At 40.2% G+C, this 12,056-nt stretch overlaps 1 protein-coding gene across 1 annotated transcript; it reads right to left on the reverse strand.

Moving 5' to 3' along the window:
• Positions 1-376: 376 nt before the first annotated feature.
• Positions 377-8,850, reverse strand: nfe2l2a (nfe2 like bZIP transcription factor 2a). The gene is made up of 5 exons (XM_087804764.1): positions 8,644-8,850; positions 4,252-4,518; positions 4,040-4,120; positions 3,079-3,228; positions 377-2,887 (listed from the first exon to the last, which is right to left on the reverse strand). The coding sequence occupies exons 1-5, from the start codon at positions 8,680-8,682 to the stop codon at positions 1,679-1,681; spliced, it is 1,746 nt and encodes a 581-aa protein (XP_087660890.1). The 5' UTR covers positions 8,683-8,850; the 3' UTR covers positions 377-1,678.
• Between the last annotated feature and the right edge of the window lie 3,206 nt (positions 8,851-12,056).

The following is a 12,056-nucleotide window of genomic DNA, read 5'->3' on the forward strand; positions in this document are numbered from 1 at the left end:
TGATCAAAGGTTGTGTTTGTGTGTGAAAGTGCATTCGGAGCAAATGGCTTTGTTTTTCAAAAGTATGCTCTTCCAGCGGATCATTGTGTTGACGTCACGCATTGGTTCACACTATCCAGGCCAACAATCCTTCTTTGTTGTGTAACACAAATACACTGGGTGTGAGTCCTTTTCGACTCTGCTTTCGAAGTATTAAAAGATTTAGGTTGAGACTTGTGAAATATTGAAAGTTGGCCAACGATATTATCCCGCAGTAAACTAGCGCAGGTCGACATGTGTTAAGTTATGTAACCTTTTGCTTTACCGTCCATCTGGCATCCATTCGTCAACTACACACCAGGCAACATCAATGTTCTCACAAAAGCAGCCGACCATGTGGAGCTATACGAAGAGTTTATTATAAAGAAAAGATAAAAAATAAAGCAAATCATTGGTTATAAAACAAGAATAATGGCTGAAAGAATCAGTGCAAAGGGAATATATATACACACACACACTTATGTACAAACATGAAAAGTTTTAGCTGTCTTTGAGGGAAGTATTTACAATAAACAATCTAAAAGGAGTAAAAAAGAGAAATATAAAAACATTCAAGAGGAATAAGCCACGTCTATACAATGATCTCGCTGGTTTAAAGAAGCTGCAGTACTAGTTATAGTCAGTGTTGCGCAAGTTACTTCAAAATGTAATGCAATATTTAAAAAGTAATTGATTGTAGTAGTTGGCCCTGAAAATAATCTGAATTGTAAGAAAGCTCTTTACACAAAAGACAAAAATACTTCAATTTATAATAATGCAAGAGCATAGCAAAATAATATAAAATGTTCAACTAAAATGTAGATTAAATAAGTAATAAACATTTTTTAAATGTATATGGTGGTTAGAAGTAACAATCTCTTTGTATCGCTTATTTTTGGCAGCCAACTGAAGAAAAACAAATGTGCATCTCTAGTCAATGTCTTTCGATAAAATCAAAGCGCTTCTGGTTGTTTTTTCAAAATAAAAGACGGCTGATGTTGAATCTCCTGTGATAATTCTTGCGAATATTGTAAACACTTTAATACAATCAATTTGAAATGCGTAAAATAAAACAAGATTTTATATTTCGAAATGTCTTCTACTGCATTATTTTTGGAACGTGACTTGCCAACACTGGAAGTGGGAACAGTGATCTCGCTGGTTTAACGAAGGCGCAGAACTACTTATTGCATAGAGTTACTGGGTGTCAAACTCAATCACAACAGGAGGCCAAACATGAAATGAATGTATCAATAGAAGCATCAACTTCCTCTTTCATTTTTGATGCTAGATTTTTCTGGTTCTGGAAACAAATTCAAACTCTTTGGTTTTACCGTTTCCTATCTTAGTTTAAAACGAGTAGTTCCCAAACTTCCTTTGTCACTCCTCCCGTAGATAATTATTTTTTAAATTATATTTTTAAACAACAAAAATGGAATTTTCTTGTAATTTTTGTTTTACACAAAAACTGTAAAGTAACAAATCAACTGTGCTGCGTTCAAAGACACCTGGCAGATGTCTTCTTGTTCTTCATTTCACCATTTTGGGAACTACTAGCTTAAAACCTATGTTTTTAGTGTTGAATTTCAGCTATTAACCTTTAATGCCACAACACGTGATCTTGTGAGCTGTAGCCTTGAGTTCGACACCTTGTAAAGCGTTACATCGCGTGCGAGGGATTGTCTTTGCTCTTGACAAAAGTCTTTTTCGTGCGCGGGACCAGGAAGATGCTGCCGTCAGACGACTGCTGCAGGGAGTATTCAGAGGGCGAGTACGTGTTCCCCTTCTCGTCGCGCAGCATGCTGAAGACCTCCAGGTACAGGCAGTTGAGCTGCTGCTTCATCTTCTTCATGTCGCTCATGTTCTGGCTCTTCTCGTCCCTCAGACGCTCGCGCTCGTCCTTCAGGGAGTCCAGTTCGCCCTCCAGACCCACGATGTTCTCCATCTTGCGCTTGCGGCAGTTCTGGGCGGCCACTTTGTTCTTGCCGCGGCGCCGGATGTCCCGGACCAGCGCCAGCTGGGACTCGTTGAGCTGGTGCTTGGACATCATCTCGTTGAACTCCTCCACCGGTCGGTTGATGATCATGTCGACCGTGAAGGGGATTTTGAGGGCCTTGGCCTTCTGCTCGTCTCGAGTGAGACGCACGTCGGAGCGCTTCCTGCGTTTGTCTTTGGCGTAGGGCGTGTCTCCGTGTCCGCCGTCCTCCGCCAGCTCCGTCTTGTACTGCTTGAAACTCTGCTCCTGCTGCAACTCTTCTTCGCTTATCGGTCCGCAGACCGGGACGGCTTTTTGGAAACACTCCGGCTTGAAATTCAGCGAGAACATCTCGGAGTAGTCGGACTCCGCGCTGCCGGGGTTCAGGTCCATCTCCTCCATGTCGGAATCGCTGAAACCGAAGGAGCCGTCTCCGTATTTCTCGGGCGAGCCGGCGTTGTTGGAGGAGAATCCCGAGTCAGATTCTAGCCTCTCCGGGGTCAGGCTGTTATCGCCTTTCTCGAACGGATCTCCGGGGGAAAGGCTGTAGAGATCCGCCGGAGCGAAGAGTTGCGTGTTCGGCACCATGTGGTCCTTTCCTTCGAGCTCTACGGGATCGCGGTTGTCCTTCAGTGCGGCCTCGGGGTAGAACATGTCGCAGAAGCCGTCGGCGACGAAATTTAACTCTGGGTGGGCGGGTTTCACGAGGTCGTCCGGTGTGGCGGCCATGTTGGGGACGAACGTTTTTGTAAAGCCGGCGGCAGCGAAGTTCATGGCGTTTGTTTCCCCGACCGGGTAGAAGGGGTAGCTCTGGCTCTGGGGGGCGTCCGGGGGGGTCTGGAGAGCGAACGCCGTCGCCTCGAGCGTGTCCTGCATTTGCATGTTGAGACATTGCTGGAGAGAAAGATACAAGTCGGTTTATTAGAGCCTCGCCCTGATTCATAAGCCGGCTATCAAGTGATCACCGCTCCCTCAGTGTGCGAGAGGTCTCCTCATTATACTCCACGCATGAAATCTTGATGTGGTGGAATGAGGCGTGGGCAGAGGGCGAAATACAACAATGTGAAAACGTTTTTCTCTTTTACCTGGAGCTCAGGGAGGGACAGAAGCTCCACCCAGGCGAACTCGATGTCAGAGGTCATCCTCTCGGCGGGTGCGGGTAAAGGGACCGGAGGCAGAGGAGGGAGCTCTGCTGGGGTCATGATGGCGTTGCTGCTACTCGGTTCTGTGGAGTCCTGGAGGAGAAGTTTTAGTTAACAACTTGTTATACATTCTATAGATAATAGGGTTGTATCAGAATCACATCGATTTCCAAAAAAACTTTTGGCTTTCAAACCATGTTTTATTATTGTCATAGTTCTAATAAATTGTATTTTAAAGTCGTATATTTTCATTTTTATTTACAATCAACATGCTCACAGCGTTTGTTCATTTTACTACTTTAACGAAAACAACGGCCTCTTGATGGCAGCAGTAATTAAACAATTAAATCCTGTGAGATCACGACGATGACTCAGGACGAGAGGATACATTCGACTTCAACGGGTTTTATAATTGATTTCTTTTACATATTTTGGTTTCAAAACAAATGGAAACAGTTACCAAGTACTCATACAATACTACAAATATCTCCTTGTTGCTACAGTATCACGATATATAGTAAGTAAGTAAGTAAGTAATTTTTATTTATATAGCGCTTTTCCAGACCAGGGTCACAAAGCGCTTAAACAATCAAAACAATATTCAATGAAGTAAATACTTTAAAGCTCAAGATAAAACTGATAACATAGTATTGTTGTATAGCCAGTTTCTTGCCAATACACCTAATGTCTAGGAAGCAGTTATTGCAACGCTACACATTACTGGAAAGTTTTACACTTTCATAAACTTCCTTTCCTAATCCGAAACAATCGTTCTCGAGATACAAAGAAATTCCAACTCTTGACACACATGCAGGTGAACCTGCTGTGGCAAAGGTTTCTGGATAAGATAAACCGCGGAGCTTGTTCTGCTCGGATTGTCAACAAAAGCCTGAAATAGTTTTACCTTAGTCTCTTCTACTTGAAACGTTTCCGCCAGAAGCTGCAGACATTCGTCGAACAGCATCACGTCCGCTCTCTCCACATTCTGCAGGACGGTCGGAGGTACGTCGTCAGATACGCCATATTTTTGAGTCATGCAAAACAATGGGCACACCTGTCCACCTACACCATGGCTGGTATCCCGGCAACGGGGCCGCGGCTGATTGGCGAACGTACCTGTGAAGCCTCTAGAGGTGTGGTGGCCGTCTGCAGCAGGGCCCCGGGTGCGTGGCGGGGTATGTACTCCCCCGTCTCCTCGTCGAGCTGGAGCTGTGCCAGGAGGGCTTTCTCCTGCTCCCGGAGGAGGTGCAGCCGCTTCTCCTTCTCCAGCTCCTGCTGCCGCTGCAGCTCGTACTCCTTCTGGCGGTGGTTGTAGTCGAAGACCTCGCGTCTCGCGCCCAGATCTATGTCCTGCTTCCACAGTATGTCGATCAAGTCCATGTCCTGGAAGGAGAGCGGGTAAGTCGGGGCTTTAGTGAGCTGGTGTTTTGTTTTTTTCCGCCGCTGCCACACCTTCCTGCTCACAATGTGCTAACTGACAATACTGCTGGCATTAAGGCCCGGGAATGAATAATGGATGCTCTTCTCTTTTTCATTTTGGCTGTGAGGAGCAGATACTTTGTCCATTGAATTACACAGAGGTGTCGGAGAACTTCGCTCCCTCTGTATAAGTTACACCTTGACAACAATCCAATCAACAGCCCTCATCTATTTCAGATCATGGGCTACGTCCCCAGAACACACAGATTTCCTCCCACGCTCTAAATAATGCATTCTGGTTCATTTAAAACTAATTTAGGTGAAAGTCACCCCCCCCCACACACTTTTGTAAAACTGAAAGCAATTATACTTAACCCCCGTGTCATCTCTGGGTCATGTGACCCATAGGCCCGAAAACAAATGTGTGTATGGTATCCCTTGTGTTGTCTCTGGATCAAGGTGAACGACCTCCACCACTGCATTTGTATTTATGGAAGCCAGGGAGGTCATTCACCCTGACCTGAGATAACAAAAGGGTTAATAAAAGTTAATGATTTGGACTGAAGCCTTGAATGAAAGGTTTTATTGACTAATATTTGTGTTTCTGTCTCTTCCTTTATTTATTCTTTTAATTATAGTAAGTAAGTAAGTAAGTGATTTTTATTTATAAAGCACTTTTCCAGACCAGGGTCACAAAGCGCTTAAACAATCAAAACAATATTCAATAATGTATATACTTTAAAGGGCAAGATAAAACTGATAACACAACAGGAGTTCCAGAAAATCAAGGAAAAGCCTGAACAAATACTATCTTTAATGCATATTGATTTGGGGGAAGTATATGTTGTTTTCAGCATTTTAAAATAAACGTATTGTCTATTGTTCATGTCCCCCCCACTCATTAGAAGTCCCATGATGCACGTCAACAGCTGACACTCTAGGTAACACTTGGGCTTAGGGAACAGCTACAGTATATAATCCAATAATTAACTATTAATCCGTGTATTAGCAGTATGTTAGCAATTGAAAGATCATTATTAAGCACTGGTCTAGCATACACTACATTCTGGCACTGTAGGCTTAGTCATAGTTAATCGTAATTGTCGATCATTAACAGTGATAAAGAAAGTAATTAGATGATAAGTGTTTGTTACCTAACCATAAGTTCAACCAAGAACAAATAACGGTTGAGGTCAAATTTGTTTTGGGGATTAAACAGTTTGAGAAAATGATCATTGTTTGTAGACTTTACTCACTTGAGAGTAGTTTAAAGAAGAGCGGCTGGTTTAATTAGAAATTCCAACCGGGTGAGAAAGTTTAGTGAATCTAATACCAGTGGAAGGTGAATAAACACACATGTTTTTGTCTGTTGTCATTCGTGTTGCTTCTTGAGATATGCTGGAGTACTTCCTGGTGTTGCTGGCGATGTAATAAGAATGGAAAAGAATTGGACCAAGCAGGAAACCGTTTTTCTTTGAGCAAACATGGGTGAAATACAGTTAAATGCCACTGTCCAAAAAGGTCTGTTTGCACTGCATTAGCATCACCTGAAATAATTTCCATAAATTTGGACAAATCAATTTTACTATACCCCACATCTTTGGGTAGACTAAATAAATCGTAATAGTACTGAAGTAATAGTTTGAGTTTAGTTTTTGCATTGGCTCCACAATTGGGGCGTCAAACCTAATCACAACGCACACGACTCAGGACCAGAGGAGAGAAATCTTTTCAGGCTTTTGCTCCTAAGCTTTGGAACGATCTTCCTCTCTCTTTGCGCTTGATGGAGTCTACTGACTCCTTTAAGAAACATCTTAAGACGTTTCTATTTGTTCAGGCTTTTCCTTGATTTTCTGGAACTCCTTTGTTGTTCTCAGTATTATCTTGATCTTTAAAGTGGATATACTTTTTTGAGTATTGTTTTGTTTGTTTAAGCGCTTTGTGACCCTGGTCTGGAAAAGCGCTATATAAATAAATATTACTTACTTACTTACTTACTTACAAGCCAACGTGTTAACCACCATCTGGTATTACATGAACAGCCTCTATTTTTACATGAGACTTGAAAGATGTGACTTCAATTATTTCAGGGTAATTTTACCATGTATTTTCTATAATAGTTCTTGGTTTCCAATAATGTTTGCTTGCAAAGAACTGGTGAAAGTTTCTTAATTTTGGGCTAACTTTATAGTATATAGTATATATTTTAATGATGAGTTTATTAAGGCTGTGTTTCATTAACTCGAGCTTATACGTTTTTGCTAACAAAGCTATTATCATTACCAAAACAAGTGAACTAGGAAACTTTCCAACTCTTTTAAATGAAACTGAAGAGCAACACCAAAATCGTATTGCTAACCCGTTTCTAACCAATCCAGAAAAATGTCTTGAAAATCAATTAACAACTTTTTAAGCTCTCTATTTACGGATTACCTAAATGACCAAAAAACTTCTTGGCAGAGGTAATTATTGCCACACATGACTTTATCACTATTTTTATAGCTTTTTAATTTTCCTTTCGATTCATATAATGGTATTTCAACAATAAATTAGGTTGTGAAATGGAGACGGCCCCGTTCAGGGGCCTCCGAGTTCAGTTTCCATACTATGTCGTCTGGTAAATGACTTACGACTGATGAGGAACATTCCCTCACAAGACAACTCATTATTTAGCTCCAGATTAAACATTTACATATTAAACCAAGAGCTGCATCTGACCGGACATAAACTGACCCCTTTTAAAAACATGAAGGATCTGCTGGTTTATGAGAAAGTCTTTGAGCATCTGGGCCCTTCAGAGGGAGGGTGGGGGGGGGGGGCGTGTAAACACACAACGACTTTGAATCAATCACATGTTGAAACCAGAAGAGCTTGAAACAATGAAGAGGATGTGAAAGAAGAACAATCAACTTCTTCTCTGTGGCGACAACATATGCTGTTGACACATCAAAATAAGAACCCACTAACCCTCTTTGCACCAGCGTTGCATCAGAGGCCACCGAAGGATTACTAGTTCTATAAATCACGTCCTCAGTGGGAGATTTGAGAACACAACCAGACATTATGGCTGCTGCGGGAATGAGGAAGTGCCCTAAAATGTCTGAACGCACTTGCTGAGGTCATCAATGTTTTTCCATAACTGACCGAAAACACATTTCGGACTCTTCCTCGGACCGGCTCACCTGACCAATCATGTGACCCGGTTCAGTGACGACACATTTCTGAATGAAGTAAGTTCAACAGCAGAGGAACATGACCTTTAAAATCAATTCAGTGATTGGTTCTGCCCTCACCAGCCCGGTATATAAAACATTTTACATCGTCTATATATCCCCAATAAAATTCATTGTTTGGTTTCACCTCTAAAATCACATTATTTTAAGATAAAACATGTAATAGCTAAGGAGGAATTTGGTAAGAAGGTTCTGGAACTCCTAACTCAGCAGAAGAGCCTGTGAAGAATGAATGTTAGGAACACTTAATAAGTATGTAATAAATTAGTTTTGTTTTACAGATCATGTCACAGACATTGTAAAGTCTATACCTGATGTTTGAATACTATGATATAAATATATATCTAAATATTTAGTTGTTAATTCCTCTACTAAGAATCATTGCTGTGGTATCTTCTTCCAGGTTAGTAGCAAGGATGATGAAACCCGGTGTAACCAAGAAGCACTCGAACACAACTTCAGTTTTTTTTCTGTTTAAAATGTGTCTATATATTGAAACCAACTAACAAAGTATTTGTTGTGTGCCTTTAACCCGCATCAGATATGGGATCACATGCTTAGAGACGGTTATGAAAACCAAATAACACGTTTACGTAACTTGTCACGCTATAACAAATGGCGTGTGTATTGAAGTTAGTCAATTCTAAATAAAAACAAAAATATATTTTTATATCGCTGGTAACAAACGTCACAGGTTTATTTCAATCGACCATTATAAAAATCGTAATAACAGCCAAAATGTGTATTTTACTTTGTTTAAACACAACATACAAGAGGAAGGTAAGTAAAAAACATTTAATTAAACTGAGGGAAAATCTATGTAACGTTGAAACGTCACTGAACATGCTGTATTTACCTGTTGACATGGATGGTTCACCTCCATGTCCATCATCATGGAGCCCGGTGCGTCGGAAAGATGTCTCCTTGATAAAAAAACGTTTTTAATCTTCGATCACACAATAATCCGGTGCCGATAATCGCGGTGTCGTTGTTGCCGAATTGTAGGAAATATTACTTCCTCCTATGATCCTGTGAACATTGTGGGAAGTTGTGGCCCTGCCCACTCTGCTGCTGCTGTGCCGGGATCGTCCCCCTCGCGCCGGCCTATGAGGCGTTCACGGCCGTGCATGCGTGTGAAGGTCCGGCTGGAAAATTACTGCAAACTTTTTAAGATTTTGGTTTAATTCTAGAGGCACTCAACGTATTCATAGCACTTAAAAAGATGTGGAAATAAAAAAGTTCTTTTTTTAGGTTGTATCAACCACGTGATCTTCATCGCCGTCGCAAATTGAGTTTTAATAGCTTCATGGCGCCCCCTGCTGGTGCCTGCGCTCAACTTTAAGGCCATGGCTAAACCCTCAAAAACCCTTTTTTTTAATAAATTAATATAAATTAAAATTAATTATATAAATATTATATTATAGGAATTATATTATATTATATTATATTATATTATATTATATTATATTATATTATATTATATTATATTATATTATATTATATTATATTATATTATATATATTTATTATTGATGCTCTTAGAGGACATTTCTGTTTAGGATAAAAGTAGTGCACATAAATACCAAGATTTGTAATAGTTATTATTAGAATGAATCCTTTCAAGCTAGAAGAGGAGTCTGTTTATCGTAATCGGAAAACTTTATTGTCAGCGTTGTAAACGCCACACTTGATATTCTTGTGTTGGCATTACAGAATATGAAAACAAAATTATAGGAATTAAATTAAATCATTAAATAATAAAACATTTGATCAAAATTAAGAATAATATATTATTTAAAGAAAAAAAATCGCACATAATTTTTTTTATAGCCATTAAAACAAAATAAAATACATAACATTTAATTGTACAATATTCATGATCTGGACAGCAGACGAAGAAGGAGTTCTTGAACCAGGATTTTTATTTTCCTATCGATCTCAATCTCCTGCTGGACGGAAGACGTTGGTGAGAGGGTTCAGCTGCGATCTTCCCTGCACACCTCGATGTCCTGGTGACGTACAGTTGCTGCAGAGATGGAAGAGGGAAGACAATCACCTTCTCAGCAGAATGGAAACCCCGCAGTCTCTTATTGTCTGTAGCTGTAGTAGCAGAGCACCAGACGGTGATGGGGGAGGTGATGCTGGACTCCACATTATTGTAAAACTGCATCAGCATCATTCTTGGAAGTTAGAATTGCTAAACTGACGCAGGAAGTACATCTGCATATGAGCCTTTTTAACCATGTGACTGGTGTTCTTATCTAACTTTAGATCTCCAGTGAAAATTGTAACCAGCTGAGAGATAAACTACATAATGTCAACCAAAGAGAGGCTGACGATGACAGCGCTGAGCGCTGAGCTTCAGGTTTTTCCCACTGCACCAGGTCACCAGTCGACCCATCTCTATTCTATGGATGGACTTGTGTCCATCTGAGATAAGTCCGATCTGAGAGGTGTCGCCAGCAAACTTGAGGAGTTTGACAGATGGATGACTTGATGTGCAGCTGTTGGTGTACAGGGAGAATAGCAGGGGGGAGAGAACCAAGCCTTGAGGGGTACCGGTGATGATGGTCTGAGAGCCCGTGAGATGTTTCCCCAGCTTAACTTCTTGCTTTCTGTCTGATGGGAAGTTGATGATCCATCTGTTCAGACATTTGGGCCCATCCAGCCGGGAGAGTTTGTCCTGCAGGATGCCGGGGATGACTGTGTTGAACACTGAAGAAGAGTACACTTACAGGATATTGGCGTAGTCCAAGTTCCGAGCATCGTTCAAAAATATCTGCCTCATCTTGAAGGCCTGTCTGTGACTAATGCATACAGTAAACTGGTCCCTGTTGATAAAAAAAAGGTTGGTGACCCCAGTGCTGAATAGTACAAGAACACACCAAGATAACTATTTAACTGCACCTCTTGTTATTTATGTAAATATGAATGTGTATATATTATATAGCGCAGATTTATCTTTTATTCTATTTAGATTTTCTTTCTCGTTTTTATTTCTGGGTGTTTTTATTTCTCTTGCTGTTGTTAAACCGAATTTCCCCTCGCGGGACTAATAAAGGTTTTCTGATTCCGATTCTGATTATTCTGACACAAAACTGTCAGATGTTATGTGAATTGCGATGATGCAGATCTGCATTTGTGTATATTTTAGCCCCAACCAGCTTCACATAGTCCAGATATCTAGGTAGTAGATTCTAAAAAACAACATAAATTATTGGTTCAAGGAATTGACCGTAACATAGCAGGACTACTAAAGCTATAAGTAAGTAAGTAAGTAATTTGTATTTATATAACGCTTTTCTAGACCAAGGTCACCACTATTTTATGACCGAAGCAAAGATTCTGCTCCACTAGTCAAGTGAGCTTAACTAAACCTTGTATGGATGATTTTTTTTAGATTTCCTGTTTGGAATATACTCGTCGTCAATACTACTTTATACCTTGAACAGCTGTCTCTCTCATACAACTTCTGTTAGCACTCTACGAACCTCAAACTCTGGCTTTTGAAAAGAACCTCATTTCACAATTTGTAAAAACAGAGCATCACATTTAAATCAATATTTGAATAAAAACACCCCTGAAAGACACCACAGTTTTTTTCAGTATTTACAAGTTATCAAAATTATAGCAACTGTCAGCAACAAATTGAGAAACCACTATGGAATGAAAAATGACGTAACATATTTTGTCAGTCACATGATAGTTGATTTATTTTTGTGAGTTGATTATAGGCTGGGTTTTATAAAGCCAAGTTTTTCTGGTGTTTAAATTGTTTAGCACTGGACGTTAGCAGCGGGGAAAAGAAAAAGAACACAACCAAAATCAAATCACTTTACCTGTGTCTAGCCAAGAATCTAATTAATCATTAAAGAGTCACAACAAAAAAGGTAGATTGTGTCTCTAAGGAGTGTGTGTTTTACCAGCTGGAGTAAGGTAAGGTAAGGTAAAACTTTATTAAAGGTAGATCTTAAAAAATGATCGATAGAATAAAACATGGCGTAATTCCTCTATTCTCTTAGTTGCAGTTATTCATGTCTTTTCTCTATGGGAGTGGTTTCCCCTTTATGAGATTTGTTAAACTGCCACGCTCACCAAGCATCGCAGACAGCAGCTTTAAAGTTCGGCTCGAGATAACTGCCAGCTGGTGAAACCATAAAAATATAGCTGTTTTCTCCAAATTGCTTTTGTTTGCTGCGAGACACGCTGCAGATGAATTATATGTTTACCATGTGTCTGAAACTCGTCCTTGTATGATTGACTGTTAGTG

The sequence above is a fragment of the Callionymus lyra genome, chromosome 12 (genome assembly GCF_982586985.1).
Source record: "Callionymus lyra chromosome 12, fCalLyr1.hap1.1, whole genome shotgun sequence".
In the NCBI taxonomy this organism is placed as follows: Eukaryota; Metazoa; Chordata; class Actinopteri; order Syngnathiformes; family Callionymidae; genus Callionymus; species Callionymus lyra.